Here is a 19172-nt window from a genome sequence, read left to right on the forward strand (position 1 = left end):
AAATTAGGCAACGCTGCTTTTTGTCATCCGGGGTTACGTAACAAAGAAGTATTTTTTCTGCATCATAGGTTACTTACGATTGTTATTGACGATGTTACGACGAGGGCTATTGTGGTGGACAATTCAGTTACAGTCTTTTCTCCCGTTCATCCTTATAATTGTCGTGGTTAATTTAGTGCACGAGCTTAAAGAAAAACCCCCACAATATTATTTAAATTCTTTTTTCTACAAATGGAAGGCAGTTAAAGATAAAGAAAAAGAGATATTTTTTTAAGAATGCACACTAAATTATTAGTTGGTGTTTTTAAATTGATACCGTAAATATAGTATATAGAATTAAATTTCAAGTATTTGCTTCCAGGCAAAATTCAAACAAATAATTTTGAAGCTCGTTTTGGTAAATATAGGACAACGGCTCAAAATTTAATTACAATAAGACAATTGTGTACAATAAAAGTAGTGTTAGAGATTTTCTCAAAAACATATATTTAGGCTTATCATAATTATGAAGCTCTAAACCGGGACAGCTAAAAAAGGTCATCTCGGAAATTTTGTAAAACCCAGACCGATGGTGTGAAACCAGGACCTATGGTAAGCCTATATATATATTTGATAAATACAGCGGGGATTTATGTAACAAAACGTTGCTACCCGCTTTCGTAGTCATTAGGGCCAAACGCTGCGGTGAATTCATAACCATTGGTATCTGAGCGTGGCGCCTACATTCTTATCAAGTAGCAAAAACATAATTTAAAATAGTAAAATATTTGCTATAATAAAATATTTAGATAAATATAAAATATTTTTTATGGTAATAAATGTACAATTATCGTTACATTTTACTGTGACAAAAATACTTTAAAAACTGGTATTATTATCTTTTTAGTGGCCTTTCACAAAAGGTATTCTGTAGAAAACTACAGTTTGTTTAAATTATGAGTAAAAACCAATAATTATAACATACGCAAATAAATGCTAATCGAATCTGATATGTAGTGGAAAACAATATTTGGTTCGGTTTTAATTTCGGATGAAAATGATGAGGAGTATCAGTTGCTTTTAAATAGTAATTAAATTGATTAAAAAAATATAATTATTTTTATTATTAAAATAATTAAATTCATAAAAAATATTATATATTTTATTTATTTTAAAATTAAAATTATTTTCATGTATATATGTAAATGTATGGTCGCCATAAAAATTCATTATGGCCGAAATACCGCTGAACGGTTGAGCTTTGAGGCGCAGTCCTCGTTTCTTTCCAAGAATGCCTGTTGTTTCACATCCAATGTATGACAAAATGCATATTATTACATATTGTAACGCTTTTCTAACAAAGTTGTAATTTTAAAACTTTTAAAACAATGTTTTACTCGATTTTTTCGACTGACAGCTGATTTGTTAACTAGTTTGTTTTTATTACAAATCTTGTATTTGTTTACATTGCAGTAGCACATATATTATGTTAACCTGACATTCTTGTTATTTTCTTTTTATACTACTTATGTTTTGAAACACGTGATGTGTGGTATTGGGAAATTATTTTTTTATGAAATTTTAGGTTATGTGAAACTATATTCTGATTAAATATGTATTTTTTAAAATAATTTGCAGGCATTTTTCGTGCCGTCAAGATGCAGCACAGTATTATACCGGCATTACCTCAAAATAAAAAGCCGAACATATTGCGTAGAAAGCAAAATGAAGAACCGATCAATGAATTTATTGCTGAAAATATGTTAAATAATAACGATAATGAAGCGAACGGTAAGCCTCGCAAAGATAAATCGAGCAGATCGATCAGAAAGATTAAGCTAGATTCATACATTAGCGATAAGTCTAAAAATTTGACTGAAAATATAAATATAGAGCGCACAAAGATAGTGACAGCTTTGGAATCGGGTGCTTTGGGAGAATATAGTATACTGATCGGAGAGGGTAATGATCAGAGACACTTTTGGTTGTGTCCGATAGCTGAATGTAATAAATTGTTCTTGGATAGATCAGTTCTTCATCTGCATATGCTATCGCATTTCAATCTTAGTTCGTTCAAGGTAAGATTGGGTCTATTCTATTTAATTTATACTTTGGTTGTTCTAAGAATGTATTACTAGCCGTTCGCATTAAACTGTTATGAAATGTTTAAACTTTCTTTATATTACCCAATACTCGTGACTTGTGAATGGTCAATTTAATTCGACGATGTAATCGGTAGAGTAGTCTTAACGATACATTCTTAGATTTACCGGAGTATATTCTTGTATAATAATAACGTGTGGTTATATTGCAGTGTGATATAGAAGGATGCCCTGAAGAATTTATTTGCAAAGACAAATTAACCGATCATAAAACTGAAACGCACAGGAACAATAACACTAAGAAAATCGTAGACGACGCTCTTTTTAGCGTCGGTGTCACAGATGAACAAATAAAACAGGTGACATTAGAAGACGCCTCAACCAGATGGTTGTGTCCTTATTCGGGCTGTGAATCTAACTTCAAAACCAAATATTTGATCAAGAATCATCTTTTAATGCATTATAATCTTAGACCTTTTGAGGTGAGATTATTTAATATTTATTTGATGCTGTTTTTAGTATGTTTATTGATCGTTTAATTGCTTTTTAGTGCAACTTCGGTAATTGCGTATGGAAGTTCAGATCGTTGAACAAGTTGAAGTGTCATCAGACCGTTCATGGCGAACGAGGAAATGGACCTTATCTTTGCACCCATTCAGGATGCAAAAAAACATTTTCTACAAGATACAATCTATCGGCGCACAAACGTCTCCATGAAAAGTTCGATGATGTTACCGGTTTATGTCCAGTGAAGGAATGCCCGAAGGAATTTGAGTATCACGCCGATTTATTGACTCATTTAAAAGACGATCATGAAGCGAATGATGCAATGCATGAGTAATATTACTGTTAATATAAATATAATAAGTACGGGACGACTCATTACCTATGATTCAATTTTAGATGTAAATTATGCGTGAAGAAATTCTGGTGGAAGAGCAGCTTAGAAAAGCATCTCCGTACAGATGATCACACTCCTAAGGAACTCGTATGCACATGGGAAGGATGCGGCCGTCGTTTCGCCATACCGTCCCGTTTAAAGTATCATTTAAGATCTCACACAGGCGATAAACCATACAAATGCACTTTTCCAGTATGCATCTTATTTTAGAAAAATACACATCATCAATCAAAATTATACCCTTTATTTACTATTACAGTCTTGCAATTGGGCCTTTCATTCATCTGGTAAACTTCGAAGACATGCCAGGATCCACTCTGGTAGTAAAGGTCGGCAGTACGTATGCGAAGCATGCGGAAGAGCCTTTCTCCGATCGGAGCATCTTCAGGAGCATCTATTAAGGCATCTACCATATAGGAATTATTCATGCGATTATCCAGGTATATTCCTAAAAAGCTATATAATAAAATATAAGATACATAATAATATACAATTCTTTCATAGGTTGTGACCAGAAATTTATGAACAAGAGTTCAATATACGTTCATAAGAAACGCGATCATGTGTTGAACGAGATCTCGTGCATAGTTGAGATTGATAAAAGTATTACTGATATTTCTCAAATCAAGTTAATCGATGATGATTCTCTATCGCTGAGATGTGCTCGAACTCACGTGCCATGGGATTTGGATACTCTTCGTGAGACTCATACTAGTCATGATGTCAATATTTTACAACATAAAATAAGGTTATTATCAATATTGATTATGTACGCCTGTTTCAATTATTTTATTATCTATATATGTACAAGGATCAGGTACACTTTTTTACCCATTACCGGCGTTGTGCTACTAAATTTTATTAACTGGCTCGCATCTCACTCAGCACCACCCCTCGATTTTTTTTATTAAAATTTAAATTAATAAATTAAAAAATAAAAAGCAAGTCATTTACAAATAAATTGATTTATTCCAAAAAATATTTTTTTTTTTTACTTCTGAGAAGGGATAATTGTTTTTGCGCCCTCCTATTGATCAAAATTCGATTTAAATATAGTTTGACAAATACTCTCATATCAGAAGTCCATAGTTATATTGGTAAGGATAGCTGTTATATTTTTAAAACAAAGCAAAGTGCAGACAAACTGTGGAGCGATATGAGAGATGCGACTTCTGTATGTATAATACTTCTTCTGTTGAATTTCCCCTGAGAGACAAGTTGGTTTAGTTTGTATTTTGGACTTGACTTTATGAAAGTTCTAAAACTATAATTATACTCCATTTGGGATAATTTTCCTCGCATAAGCGACTACTGATCTAATACATATGTACTTTTCAGCTGTGATGAAAAACAAGGTAATCCTTTAGTTTGCGGAGGATTGGGATTAGAAGGAGACAATTTGTCAGTAGGCGCTGGATTGACGTTGGAACTGGACGGCTCGGAAGTCAGCAGCTTGACTGCTGAATTGAACACTGATCTTCTAGGGTCATCCAACGATCACATAAATAGTCTATTGCTACAGGTATAATTATTATTTTTTATAATCAATTTTATATAGCATTATGTAGGGTATGTACCACACAACTTATAGCAGTGAATACGTAGTACAAAATATAAGAAAAAAATATTTTAATGAAATGATACAAACAGGACCAGCTCCTTGTAGCTGACATTAAATAGATCAATGTGCATTGTCAGCATATTAAAGAGCATATACTTTAATGTGCATCAGAAGAAGACGTGATTGTCTTTCGAAAATAATCCGGAACCCAAAACTATGCTGCGTTAGTAATTTCTAAAATCGACAGCATCATGCGATTGGTACGGTAATGCATTGATGATTTTATAAAGTTTAAAATTGTGTCCATGTAGCGTAAGCAGTTACAGAGCATTGTCTCCGATTAAATCTAATTAGGTCTAGTAATCTTTGAAAATTTCAGGAAGAATTATCCGATGCGATCTTGTACGCTCCAGAAGAAGAAGCAGCTCTGCAGGTGATGCTGCTGAGCGAAGATCCAGCTCCATAAACTATATGAACTCACAATTTTTACACAATGTATTTTATATAAGAATAAATTTTGTCTATAAATGAATAATATATTTGATATTGTAAATTAATTTTTATTCTGAGATGTTGTAATTCGTATAATGTTGTACGTTTATTGCACAATTTTGTCCGTTTACAAATCGTTGTTGTGGTGCTGTTTAAAAAACTGTTGCTGTGTGTCAATTATAAATATGTGTAACCTTATTAAGTATTAACACTTGTTGAGATTGTTAAAACTGAGTATTCTGTTGATTGATTGTCTAAGTATATATGTCGATTTTGGCAGTTATGTGGATACTTAAAGATTAGGTTATCGTCGTTTACCGTTTAGAAACATACATGATGTTACAATCAAGATGCGTTGCACTCATTAGATAAGATCAATCTGATGATTTTATTTATCAAATTCTGATAAACTTGTCTTATGATAGTTTTGTTTCTAGTCTTACAAGTTTTTCTAAAATCTGAAATAGTGTTGGTATATATATTATAATACATATGATTAGCACTAAGCCGATGATATATCATAGTAAATGTATACATATCTTTATTCAATGTCATAAGAATAAGAAAACATTCCTGTTAATACGTAAGAATGTTATTTTATTGAACCTAAAAGAAACATCTACTTTTTCAAGTCATTTGTATTGGAAACTGTCACAATTTATAGGTTTTCTAATATAGATACATTAATAATGTTTGTATTGGAAGCCTTGATTTATTATTATGATCAAATTATGTATTTAAAAATTGTTGCTTTTATATTATATATAAGTATATAGTCAGAGACCTTGAGGATTTGTGCGGTTTAATAGTTTGCATCGTCTCATGGTCTTTTTACGGTATCTATTTATCGGTTTGAATGCATCTTAATTTGAACCATTGAAGATAAATGTCATATATGTCACTAGTAAAACATACACATGACGTTTCAACAAAAATGGTATTAAAATTAATATGGAATCAACTTAATTGGGTAATAAAGCGATTGCCTTTAATTCAACGATTAGATACTGCGTATTGCTAACAGCCAATTAAGTGTGTTTGTATGTTATACATGTTTACGTTTGGCTTTTGCAGTATTAAAATTTCTATTAATATAGAAAGCAATTCCATTAAAGGCTTTTGCCTGATTTTCAGAAAGGATTGCATTTATACATATGTGATGTCTAGAATCAATATCAGACTTTTATATATAATATATATTTTATTTGTTTTAAGCTAAATTTACTAAACAGCATTATCGTAAGTTTATAATAATGTTCATATACATTTTAATTTTGGACGTATTTTTATTTGATATTAAAATATGTATATGTTTGAAAATCAAGTTAGTCTTTTTTTAATAATAATAAAATACAAACAATCTGACTTCAGACTTATTTATATTTAAAGTTACGTCAATTTTACAATGTTTTTTAAAAGGTAGGTAAAATTTGTCTGATTTACAGATTTTTGTATGAAGTTAGTTATGAGTGAAATACATATTTTATTTATTAAACTTGGTTCAATTTATTTATTATTTTTTTTATTTATAAATGTCGATATATTTATTTAATATAATAACACTATGATTTTATAAAATACAACAATATTTTATTGAGCAGCTAATAAATAAAAAAGATTAAATTTAAATTACTTATATATATACTCTGTTAATTTTATAATGATACAATACTAGTAAAGTGGAACCTTGACTTATGAGTTTTTTGAGATATGAACAAATTATTTTTTTATAAATTTGACTCGACATACGAGCAAAAAAGTATTGCGTTACTTAAACTTATTAATTTAGTTAGTATGTATGTACCATTGCAATTGCCATTATCAAATTCAATTTTTCTTTGTTTGAAAATTGATTTCACATACTATTAATATTTTGATTTACGAGCTCCGTCACGGAACGAATTAAACTCGTAAGTCATGCCACCACTGTATATAAAAAATGTACAAATCTAATATTGATTCTTAATGTCACATATTTTTTACTTAATTATTTATTTTATTTTGTAGACTTAAAAGTAAATGTGCTGATTTAGAGATTATTTTTTTTATATGTATGACAAAAATACATAATTGTATTATTTTTATTCTTGTAACAAATACATTATTTATATAAATTTGAATATTTTACTACTTACTATAAATAAATATTTACACAAAGAAAAATATTTGATTAATATAATCAAATGTTACACTTACATAATATTATAATATATTTAAATATATAGGAATGTAATCAAGCATTGTCTACTATGAACGCCTTGTTAAACGTTCCCGTGCTTAGAGTTTGAGGTGTGATCCAATTGGATAGTCTTTGAGACGATTTAGTTAACCGTTTAGCTGTGAGACTCCTCAATCCGGCCATCAACGTTATGAATAAGTGTAATAGCAAGATGAGAATGGCGCTACTTGCTATTAATGTTGCTATAGCTGCTCCGTTGCTCCAATTCAACACTTCGTACACCCAAGGATTTCCTTTTCTGTAATTTATGAAGTTTATATTAAAATCACGTTAGATTATATTTTATTGATTTTTAGATGAATACTAACGGATCAGTTCCACCAGCAGCGTAATAGATGCCGTTGAATGCCAGATAGCTGATCGCGAAGAACAAGGGTTGTAGACCGTGAAGTAATCGAGATGGAAGCCCTCCAATAATCAGTTCTACAAGGGCTGCTACTGAGTTACCAACGTGCATGACGAAATTTAAATCGGACGGTCCATCAGGCACATTCTTTGCTGTTAAAAAAAAATGTTAGTTATGTTCTATTTATTTTATATTTTGTACAGTTATTGTTATATTTACTTACGATTATAAACTAAAGCCCAGTACAATATGGTGATGAATAATGCACAAGGTAGAGTTATATTGTAGAGGATCCAATATATTTTATAACTTAAAGGCATTCCACCACCGCCATTTATATCTGAAAGAAACATAAAATAATTGTTAATTTTTTTAAAGAGAATCAGTAGTAGTGTCATAGAAATCCATTGATCTTTTATATTATTGATATTTTGTGCTTATCTAGAATGTCTTTATATATGTTCATATATTCATATAAGAATTAGTGTATTTGATAATATCTTGATATTGTTTGTCAGCACGCCAAATGTGTAACATTAAATGACTCCATCCGGAAACATTCGGTAAGATTTTTGGTATGTATGCGGTTTTGAAATTGTCATTAAATGTGCATTCCACATCATGACAAATAATTATTTGATGACTGCACATCACTGAGTTAATTGTCACGAATTTGCCTGAAGATAATGCGTTCATAGAACGCAAAATTTTAGTATCGATCAGGTTTTGTAGATGAATCAGATTGATGGAAATCGGTAATACTGGAGATTTATTAAAGATGAACCAAGGCTTCTTTATTGATGCGATGATAGCCTGGAAATAATGAATGAATAAATAATTCATTATTTCTAGGTTATTCCTTATTGTCTAAATAATTCCAATCATGCAATTGAAATTTTTAATTGCAATTTCTGAAGAACTGTGTAATCCTTATTACATGCGTCAATGTTCTTCCGGAGAAGCGATATGTTTGGGATCTCTAGCAAATGTTGGTTGTTTTACATTAGAGCAAGTTTTAAACGAAGAAAGGCAAGCCTGAGGCGGTATTTTAGAGTATTCGCACAAATGCGGATTCGCTGTCTTTGTAAAAAGACCTGAAGTCGCCGTGGATGTGATCGATCAAAAATCGGCTAACTTTCATGTCACCGGCGGAATTCCCTTATTTTTTTATTAAATTAAATTAAGACCACCGTGTCCTAACAGGTTACACCAATGCGTCACGATGATCGAAAATAATATATTGTATTATTTCAATACAAAAATAAATATATTATTAAAATAATACATAGAAACAATTATATTAAAATTAACTGATACGAACCGGACCAGCTCCTCATAGCTGACATCAATTCATGCTATTAAGAACAGCGTATAAAAGTTGGAATGGTTTTTAGACGCGAAACAATTACCGAATCTAAAGAACGCAACAAATACATTTTTTGTTGTTATAGCTAGTAATGTACAATAGTAAAAAAGTAGATTCAGATAGAGAATATGTGATTATTTCTGCAGTTGCTAAGCTAATTAAACAAGGGCACGTATTCATGCTAGCGTTTAATAGAAAAATCGAATCTTAAGATCAAGAAGTATATAGATTTTGTACTTTTTTATTAATCTACTCACAGTAAATTGAACTAACATTGCAGTGAAACGGCCGTTGTGTGAACAAGTGGTGTGGGAAATTTAAATTGACAATAATTACGGATAGATTTGCAATGAAAGCAATGTTCTTAATAATTGCACTCATTCGTTTACGCCTGATTATGTAATGTATGATATTGCACGCGAAATCTGAGAGGTAATTAATGTTGCAACTATGCCGTCGCAATTTTATTTGATTGACTATTTCTTGCATGATATATTACTACAACGTACTGAAATTTTTATATATATTTGTGTGGTACGCCATATAAATAATTACTTTAAAATAAAGCAGATATATTAGGATTCTAGGGGAGGGGGATGGGGCAAAAGTTGACCAGTCAGACAGTCAGTTATTTAGTAAGGACGCCGGTGTCCATTTACGAACGACGACATGAATGCCGCTAGGACGCGGGTGTCCGTTCCTAGTTTTGTATTTTTTTTGTTAAATTATGAAATATTTTTTTTCGATACTTTTTGAGTACTTACTTGTATTAACTAGATTTTATTTTGTTCTTATAATAAATATAAGTTCACACAAAAAAAAATACAGAAATATTTATCTTAAATATTAAAAACAGCAATTGGTATTTTTAGCATATACCGCTCAATTTCGCTTGGCACTAAAAGGGTTAAGATTCATAGTATTTCATTAAATGACAAAATACAAGATAAGAAATTACTCCCACCTGCCTCTGTGGCCCATGGGTATGAGGCTGGCACTCTATTGTTACGCTATTCCAGCTAAATATATTTTTATTCTAATTTTTATATAACACAACTCTTTTATGTTTTGGAGATCGCTTCCACCACCGGTATTACGATATACATATGCATGGCAAATATGTTTGTAACTACAGGATGTTTCGAAAGTCACACATGTACAAATTTACAATATTAAAAAAAAATATATACTAGAAAAAGTGTTATTGTTATTATTATCACATAATTGTCATTGTTATACAAATTCGTGTATTTTCACAGTGTGTTCATTTTAATTTTAGCATGTCAGTCATGTTAAATATGCAGGAACGGTTTTATCTAGTACATATATCTATATTTATTTTTATGTATGTAACTTAACGTTAATGCACCTAGCACGTAAACACATTTTTTAATTATACTATAATTAATAACAATTTGATATTAAAGACGCGTAGTTTGTGTTTTATAGCTTAGTTGATAACGCATTTTGTCACGCTTAAAAATGTATTTATTTTAAAAATAATTTGCACTAAAAATGGAATTAGGTGCAGTAAAATACTGCAAAAGTTTTTGGCTTAAATTATATGTTGAAATGAAGAGTTTTTGAATAACATAAACATTTTCAAAAGAGCAGTGTAGACGTCGAAGTTTGTGAAAAAAAACTTCGTAGGTTAACAACTAACGAAAATTGCTTAGTAATCGCTGAATCACCGTCAGGAATAATGTAAAGCAATTTTGACTGACATAAAACGAGTATCGATCAAATTCGTTCTTAAGCTCTCGAATTTTCAACAAAAATTTCTAAATTGAGTTACTCTAATGCGTCATAAGAAGTGACAAATCATTTGCTTACAAAGAGAGCACTCTTAAGACACAACAGTGAAGAACAAGGGACGTAATCGCGACACTTTATGACCCTCTAAAGCTCACAGCATAAATTCTCCAATGACACCACACTCATCTATACTATACGCAGTGGCGTAGGTATGGAGGGGAAGAGAGCGGGCCGCCCTTGGCGGTATATTCGCGATGGGATCGTCGAGTGTGGTTCTTAACCCTGAATGCACTTAAACATATATAAATCCACGAATAACAAGAGCTTAATAATAACCAATTTATCATTTTAAGAAATCATGATTTTATGACCTTGCAAAAAATGTATGAGGGTGCGGCAATTTTAAGGATCGCCCTGGGCGGCACATACCCTAGCTATGCCACTGACTATACGACACAAATTTCGCTTTTTTAACTGGTAAAAATAATTGTACTAGCTTCATTTATCAGTAAATCAAATATTTTATATTTATTTTGAGAGAGAAATACAGACAAATAATCTTTGTCTCAACAAAATAAAATCATTAGACGTTCAGATCTCGATAAAGGAATGTATCACCGACTTCGAAAGACACAGGAGATTAATATACGCGGAACGACGCAGTCGAAAACGGTGTTGTTGGTCCACTAGCGCTTGCCGATAATGATTATAGATATATTTGTGAAGAATTATAACAAACAACTTCAAAGATTTGCGTTATACATTTTAAAACCCTTTTTTGTGGTTAGAAATAACTTTATGAATCAAGAAATAATGAAGATTTAAGGGAAAATATATTGAAGGAGAGCAAAAATTTCAATCTGACAACCAAATGCCTATTGAAAGTTGCTATAGAGTACATTTGCTTGAATTTTAGAATCGTTGGGCTTTATCACCGATTTCGAAAGGAACAGAAGGCTAGTGCCAGTGGAACGATGCGGATGAAAACCGCGTTGCTGGTCCACTTGAGCCTGACGATAGTGATTATGTATATATGTTAATTAAATACTAATTTAAAAAAAAATACAAATACATACAAAATTATATGTTTATATAATGCGTCTAAGTTTTATGATATTTACAAATAATACAAAAATTATAAACAATCAACTTACATTTTTTATATAAGCCATTGAGAATAAAATAGGCTCAGATTAAGATACACATTGACATTTTAATCTGATGAAAAATATTTTTTATCATTATTTCAAAATGAGTAATCCTATTATTATTTTAGTAACTCAACCATGACATATTCACACGATGTTTTTGACGAATCACTGATAATACAGTGCATTATGTTTTTTTAGTTGACCTTGATGTAAAGATGGTTATCTTTTTAATTGATTTTTTGTAGCCACAGGAAGGCCTGTGTGATATTAAATTCAAGTGATTTTAATCAGTGATTTGTAGAAAAAAGTAGGCGAAATTTACACAGTTGCAAGGATATTACACAGTGCACAGTAAAACTGGTATTGCAACTTTGCGCTCGACGGTGTGAGTGCGTAATATATAATAGATTGATGCAATTATTTAATGCGTTTTCTAATTACCTACTAACTACTTTTTGTGTTTTATTTGTAATTTAATAAAAAAATAATTATTAAGGTCAGTCATTAACCGAAAATTAAGCTTGTTTTTTGACTATCAATGTCAGTTATTTGCGTAACGCAAAACTGGTTCGAAGTTAGCTCAAATTTGAGAGCAAACCCAAGTTTTTTTCTTACAGCCTTGACTCATGCGTGACTCATCGACTTGTTATGTTATACCTGTTGATGTTCCCAGAAGAAAGAATGAATAAGGTATTCTGGGTTGAATATGCTTTGAACATTCTCGACGTGTTTTACCTGCGAAGATGAATCGAACGAATCGTGACGCACTCGCAATTTTCTTGTAACGTCATTGTATAAAACCTTTCATTAAATATTATTGTCAACCTTGATGATGGAAGACAGCTATGCAAAATACGTTAAACAAAACATTGTGTATTGATTCAGGTTCGTGTAAATTCACGTTGAATTAAGATAATGAGGTATATTTGCATGTCCTTAGTTTGACGTTTCTTGAGTGTTCAAGCTGGTTTTCCTGTTTACGTTAGTATTTTACGCAAATGTGCTAAATGCTTGAGATGCAAATGGATTATTAAACGTCAGATTATAATGTTTACCAGCAAATATAGAAGTAGTATGAAAGGTAAAGTATACATTATAATCTAATATTCAAGTATGACTCACTCAAGATTTATACTAATAAACCTTAAAACTGATAAACATGTCTATTAAAATTACGTTATAGGTACCGCATTTAAAAGTAGGCCGACTAGAATTTTATGTAATGATTAGATTTTATTACATTATTAAATAACTATCGGCAATTTACTACACCAACGGATGTATTACAGGTCGCCAGTGCAATACCAAGCTATTATTATATTGTCATTCATTAAGTCATTGACCACAAGGATTTTTCGCCTTTGCAAATTTTCTAGAATCAGGAAAACCGGTAGACTCTGAACCTTGAAGAATATTTGCATCCAAGGATGATGTTAAAGTCATTATGTATAATATATAACCGTCAATTTTTAAGTCTCTCATAGAATAATTAATATCAGTGACCTTATATTGATTGTTTTAATTACTAATTTAGCGTTGGTTAATATATATATATATATATATTAAATTAGGAAAAAATAATTTAGGAAAAAGTTTTATTTTATATTAATTGTTCTCGTTATAATAAATGTCATCGCTACGTTACGCTTAGAAATAATGTAATCTAAATAATTTATGTAGTGTTTAAATAATGCGTGAGAATAATATTGTTGTATTTTATACTACTAAGTTAGTCGGCTTGGTCATAAAAATGGATTCTTAATCAATTTAAAAAAAAAATATATTTTATAAATATTATTTTTTTTAACTCCAGTTTGGAGTAAAAATGACTTAACAATGTCATATTGTAACTTTAATCGAAATACACATGCTCAAAAAATTAAACACCAAAATTTAATATCAAGAAAATTGAGATATTGTTTTATTTTTTTATTTTCAAGTTTTTCATAAAGTTTTTTGTTTATTCTGTAAAATTTTACAGAAACAATTTTGTAGAAATAAAAACAGAATAATTGTTTAATAAATTAAGCTAAGTTTAAGTTAAGTGACTTCTAAAACATGGTATTCAAAACTTAATCGAAAATAGTTTAAAATATATACATATATAATTATATTTATAATATAAAAAAAAAATCGTCCGAAAGAATTCGTTAAATTTATGTTTATAAATATGTATGTATATGTAAAAAAACTTTTTTATTTTAGTCCTACTTTTATTTTGATATGTATTATATAACATTTTTCACAACTCCTATACTTTACTATATAAGATTTATACAGTGTATTTTTAATAGCCGCCATTTTAAAAATAAAAGTGGGGAGCTTAGAAAACCTTAATGGAAATTTGATTAAAACTAAAAGCATAAAAGTCGTTATATCCCACTTTATTAAAATATAACTCCCAAATGATTTTTATTTATAAGTGAACTAGAGGCGTTCAAAAAATGGATGAAAACCAATGCTGCAATTTTGTAATATTATTACTAGATAATCATGTAATAATACTATTATGGAATAATACAAATCAATAAGCAATAAATACTTAAATATTCATAAGTATTAATCATATTATATAATATCCTGATGTTTGTAACGCTTGTTCGAGTTTCGGCTGAATTATACTTTATAATTTGCATATGATAATGCTAATTTAATGATTTTATATAAATCCCAGAAAAATCTCTTTCCTTTCTGCTTTTCGTTATTTTTTAATAAAATGCTATTTATTAAATATATTTAATTGGCATATATACTAAAAAAATCATATACACTAAGTGCAATTTAAGTGATAGTTAAGTACTTAATGTCATATAAATAAATAGGTTAAATATGTTATTATCAAGATATGGTATCTATAATATAAACGTTTAATATGTAATAAGACAATGATTACATTTCATACAAATAGTGGGATTTTTTTAATATTGACCTTACACTATTGTAAGCACATCTGCACATGAGGAAAAATATATTTTAACTTGGAAATCTGTGGGATTTTTCCGAAGCACGTGTAAATATTATATTATTATATGGTTTTCGTCTTAATAAAATTGTTAATATTAAGCATACAATACGATATTAAACATTTTAGTGCCTTACCTAAAGAAGAGATTTGATCCATAGAAGACCTTTGATTTCTGTACTCCATAGCTACCAGTACTGCTCCCAGCGTGGCTTGTATAGTGATAGTTCCAAAGCCCCAGTGGGTGAAGTATATGAACCATTTTCCGGTAGCCCAGTTGACCACCAAGGACCAAATAAGAAATCCAATTAGGATTAACGATAAGAGTATGCGATAGACGAGGAACAGTGTTGATACTCTATTGATTCGTCTCCATGGTCCATGAACAAATCTCGTTGGATCGTCATGCTCTAGTGAGAACATACGTCCTTGGAAGTGCCTCTTCCAACCCTTTTCACTCATTTTTTATAATTTTTAAATATCACAGATTTATCACAGGGTTCATGCTATTTTAACAATTTCACTTATCACGATTTGGAGCGCGAGAATAATCTGCACACTCCAGGGAGCATCTGTAACAAATACAAACAATTATTAGAAAATTATGCACGCTCTAGTTTTATAGATGGAATATTAGATCTCGGCTAATTGAGTTTTTTTACTTGAGTAGATAAGGTCAAGGTGTGCCACAAATATTGCACAGTGAGTGGAAAGATAATATAAAATAGAAAATATGTTATGATAATATAATAATATGATACTTTTATGTGCAATGCACTATTTGAAATGGTTTACAGCTCACGTAGCGAATCTGCCTTTATCAGATCTAAATTTACATTATACTGTTCTCTTTATCCGTTGGAACGGTAGAAAAAAATCGCAAGCGGCCATATTTGGTAAATACAGTGGCATCACGACGGTGTCATTTTTGCCAAAACATCAAAAATTAGTAGTATATACAAATTTAAATGCCATCCGTTCAAACCCAAACCTACCCATTGGCAATCAAGATCTCCAGAGCAGCAGATTATTGTTATCTATTTAAAAAGGGTGTTTTTACATTCGTAAAAAGTTACAAGATATAATGTAAAAAATGAAACTATTCGTGGCTCACGTGTATCTGATTTTACATTCAAAGCATGATAAAATTAACATGATAATTGAAACTGATAAATAAAAGCCAAAAAACATATAACCGGCAGAGCACCCAAGATTGCACAATAGCCACTCAGACTTTCGTAAGCCATTAAATATAGAAAAAATATAAATAATAACTTCTTGTAGACGTTAAGTAGATCAATGTGAAATGCAAGCGTATTAAGAAGCTGGATGGCGATAGCCAAAGGCATTAGAAGAGAACGCGATAGAGATTTCAGGAATATTCTGATGGTGAATGAGGTCAGAAATATCACATAATATGCCATTTACCAACACTTGACGTAATCTCAACTCCCCATAGAAAATCTAAATCACTCTGTAGAGAAAAGTCTGCACTTAATTGAATATATTTAAACAATTTAAAATTTTAGGTATATAAAATAAAGTTAAAATTAATTCATAAATAATGAGAAAAGTAGAGGGTTTATCTTTGAGATAAAATATTATTTTGACAATCGGCAACCATAGGTTACAACTTACAAACTAACTCAAAACTAATCGAGTGAGATCATCCGAGAAAGCAAGTTCCAGCAAGTTTGTTACTAATAACATATGACAAACTTTGTTGAAAGCTTTTTAAAAATCACTGTAAATGACGTCTACTTGTATTTCCGTGTCACTGTTTTGGTGACAGAGAGGAAGTTGGTGATCTTAGAATTAAAACCACCTCGCTGGTTCAACAAAACCGAAAGTACTTGAAGATGTAATAATTCAGCATAAGCTGACAACACATTGTTGATGCACAATTTGTCACCCTTTTCATGAATAGGGGTGATTTTTGTGCATTCACAAAAATCAGGAAATTATGACGTCTTGAGAATCAGATAAGTGGGGCAGTGAAACTGATTTCGTTGCCTTTCAAAATGTAACCGAAACCATACCAGACCCAGAAGTCTTCAATTTCTCAAAGGCATATTTAATATCTGAAAAACTAAATCAGGTCCAGACATACATAATGTTTTTATCTTATTAAAGCCATTAGTAGCGCAGGTGAAAAAGATTACTCAAAAGTCCGAATACCTTGAAAATTTAGATTAAATAACATGGTAACTAATAAGTGCATACAGATTTTTTTGCTGTTATTGTACAATGAGCTCAATACCTCTTTAAGGTAAGATGTACATTTTCATTTGACCTCGCAGTGAGAATGTTGTGAATTTTTTCTCAAAAATTAATTTTAGTTTTTAAATAAGTTATCCGCATACATTAACTTTGGTTGAAACAACTTGTTAATGTTTGGTGGTCAATGAATAAATGATTACATATTTGTTTTAGAATACAACAATGAACCTCATTCAATTAATAACAATAATTGATTAGCAATGATACACTAAAAACAGTTAATCATTGTATTTTAGTGTACAATAATAATTTTAAAATATCACATAGTTCATGAACTTCACGGTTTGATAATAAAAAAAATATAGTACAGATTTCGACAATTAAAAACACTTACATTAATATTTAAAACGAACCTTTAACTCTTCCTCTTTTACACAATACGCGTATTGTTTCGTTATTTATTTATATAACACGATATTCACCAAACTGTGAATTTTTATCGCACGTATCGCCAAAAAATAAAGAACGTCTCGTTTCGACGGTGTACAAGAACAGACTGCTCATTGAATAGGTGCGTACATTAAAAACATTTCCTTAGACGGATTTAACAATGCGAATGCTTACTCATAAACCGCAGAAATGTAGGTATACAAGTACAACGGAAAATATATTTTTTAAAAGCCTCAAAAGCAATGGACAAGCTTTTAAGTATGATTAAATTGGACATGGTTTGATCAATATTAATTTAATATAATCTAAAAATTGGATCTCAAAAGCTCCTCATTGAAAAGACTTATTGTCGTTTAATTTAATGAATGAAACACTTAATATAATAAAAGTTTTTATTGAAATACATTATGAAGAAAATTAATACAATACGACATAGTAAGGAGCATTTAAAAGTAACCCGAAAATCGATCTAATGAACTACTTTCATAGTTGAATGAACTATTCGTATTTGATATTTAATTTGTGGCACCTATTGAGTTTATGTTGAAGAAAATAAATGCAAATAATAAATTACTATATATTTTTATAAATAAATAAATAAAAGTAGAAAGGATATCCTCGGTCGTCATAAAACTTTTCTAAATAAAAATATAGAACATCCGTATTATTTCCGTGTGCGTATTAACGTTTTTTGTATTTTTTTTTATAAGGGGAATTTACTTTAATATAATTCTTGTTAAATACATATTAAAACCACAGTTTTTTTATAATGAAAAATAGTAAAATAAATGTTCATCTTACAAATTTAAAACCGCAAATTGCCAATTGTGCAAGGTAAAAATGCGGAACCACAAGCGTTTTGGTTTGATGATCAATTTTTTTAAATGTGTTTATATGTATAAAAAATCTTTTTCGCACATCTATTAATGTTAAGTTAAGTGTGTCATATTATATATATATGTAAATTATTTTTGCATAAGAGAGCGGAAGATTAATAAACAATATATTCATAGAATAGCTTTCCTCCTATTAGAAACTATGGATTATGGCAAAAATATTTTTTTAATGTCATTATACAATATTATTAAATATACTAGATATATGGGTTTATTCAAAAATATTTTTAATATATGAAATATATTATAAAAATCACTGTATAAATTGATTACTCACGTGCTATTTTCTGGTAAATATGCAGTTTAAATAAAAACACTATATCATAAAATAATACTTAATAAAAATACAACCTATTGTAAATAACGTGTTGTTGGATTGGCGTTCGTTCGCCAACTGAGAAGATTCGCTCTACCAAGACTGGTTTATGTTGACTTTTTTAAAAGCAAAACTCGTCCGATGGATCAAAAAATAACAACTAAACTTTGCAGTGTTTTTAAAAAAAAGATCTCGGTTTATTTCTGTTCCAGAATAAATCACTTAATCACTTAAATATAATACTATACAACATTTCCTATAATAAAAATTAATTTTATAAATATAAAAAAAATTAATAAATAGTGTTTTATTATTATTATTATTTTTATCATATTAAAAAGATCAGAATTTGTAATTATTCATCATCACAAATTTCATATTCTCACGGTTACCGTGATAAATAATTAAAATAAATTTAAGATCGTATAGAATAACA

At 29.9% G+C, this 19172-nt stretch overlaps 2 protein-coding genes across 5 annotated transcripts; one reads left to right on the plus strand and one right to left on the minus strand.

Annotated features, from left to right (window-relative positions):
• Window positions 1-1203: 1203 nt before the first annotated feature.
• LOC148232424 (uncharacterized) lies at window positions 1204-5075 on the plus strand. The gene is made up of 9 exons (XM_088192942.1): window positions 1204-1293; window positions 1618-2057; window positions 2294-2563; window positions 2632-2918; window positions 2985-3174; window positions 3242-3422; window positions 3487-3730; window positions 4321-4504; window positions 4923-5075. Exons 2-9 carry the CDS (start codon window positions 1638-1640, stop codon window positions 5007-5009), a joined length of 1863 nt encoding a protein of 620 aa, XP_088049068.1. The 5' UTR covers window positions 1204-1293; window positions 1618-1637; the 3' UTR covers window positions 5010-5075.
• Window positions 5076-5228: 153 nt separating this feature from the next.
• On the minus strand, window positions 5229-18826 carry LOC148232425 (protein rolling stone-like). 4 transcript variants are annotated; one of them, XM_088192945.1, is made up of 5 exons: window positions 18772-18826; window positions 14992-15426; window positions 7844-7960; window positions 7583-7772; window positions 5229-7512 (listed from the first exon to the last, which is right to left on the minus strand). In XM_088192945.1, exons 2-5 carry the CDS (start codon window positions 15314-15316, stop codon window positions 7269-7271), a joined length of 876 nt encoding a protein of 291 aa, XP_088049071.1. In that variant the 5' UTR covers window positions 15317-15426; window positions 18772-18826; the 3' UTR covers window positions 5229-7268. The 4 variants fall into 4 exon arrangements, with proteins under 4 accessions (XP_088049071.1, XP_088049069.1, XP_088049070.1 ...); XM_088192943.1 differs by having other exon boundaries at window positions 18698-18819; XM_088192944.1 differs by lacking the exon at window positions 18772-18826 and adding an exon at window positions 17488-17644.
• Between the last annotated feature and the right edge of the window lie 346 nt (window positions 18827-19172).

This window comes from Plectrocnemia conspersa, unplaced genomic scaffold (assembly GCF_051122295.1).
Source record: "Plectrocnemia conspersa isolate PC_06_02 unplaced genomic scaffold, ASM5112229v1 ptg000009l, whole genome shotgun sequence".
In the NCBI taxonomy this organism is placed as follows: Eukaryota; Metazoa; Arthropoda; class Insecta; order Trichoptera; family Polycentropodidae; genus Plectrocnemia; species Plectrocnemia conspersa.

Bases quoted from the DNA above. Each gene is read 5' to 3' on its own strand.
- LOC148232425 (XM_088192945.1), bottom strand. From the start codon at position 15,316: ATGAGTGAAAAGGGTTGGAAGAGGCACTTCCAAGGACGTATGTTCTCA. The intron at 7,961-14,991 runs GTAAGGCACTAA...TGTTTCTTTCAG, and splicing joins GGATCAAATCTCTTCTTTAG to ATATAAATGGCGGTGGTGGA. The intron at 7,513-7,582 runs GTTAGTATTCAT...CATAAATTACAG, and splicing joins GCTGCTGGTGGAACTGATCC to AAAAGGAAATCCTTGGGTGT.
- LOC148232424 (XM_088192942.1), top strand. From the start codon at position 1,638: ATGCAGCACAGTATTATACCGGCATTACCTCAAAATAAAAAGCCGAAC. The intron at 2,564-2,631 runs GTGAGATTATTT...ATTGCTTTTTAG, and splicing joins ATAATCTTAGACCTTTTGAG to TGCAACTTCGGTAATTGCGT. The intron at 4,505-4,922 runs GTATAATTATTA...TGAAAATTTCAG, and splicing joins TAAATAGTCTATTGCTACAG to GAAGAATTATCCGATGCGAT.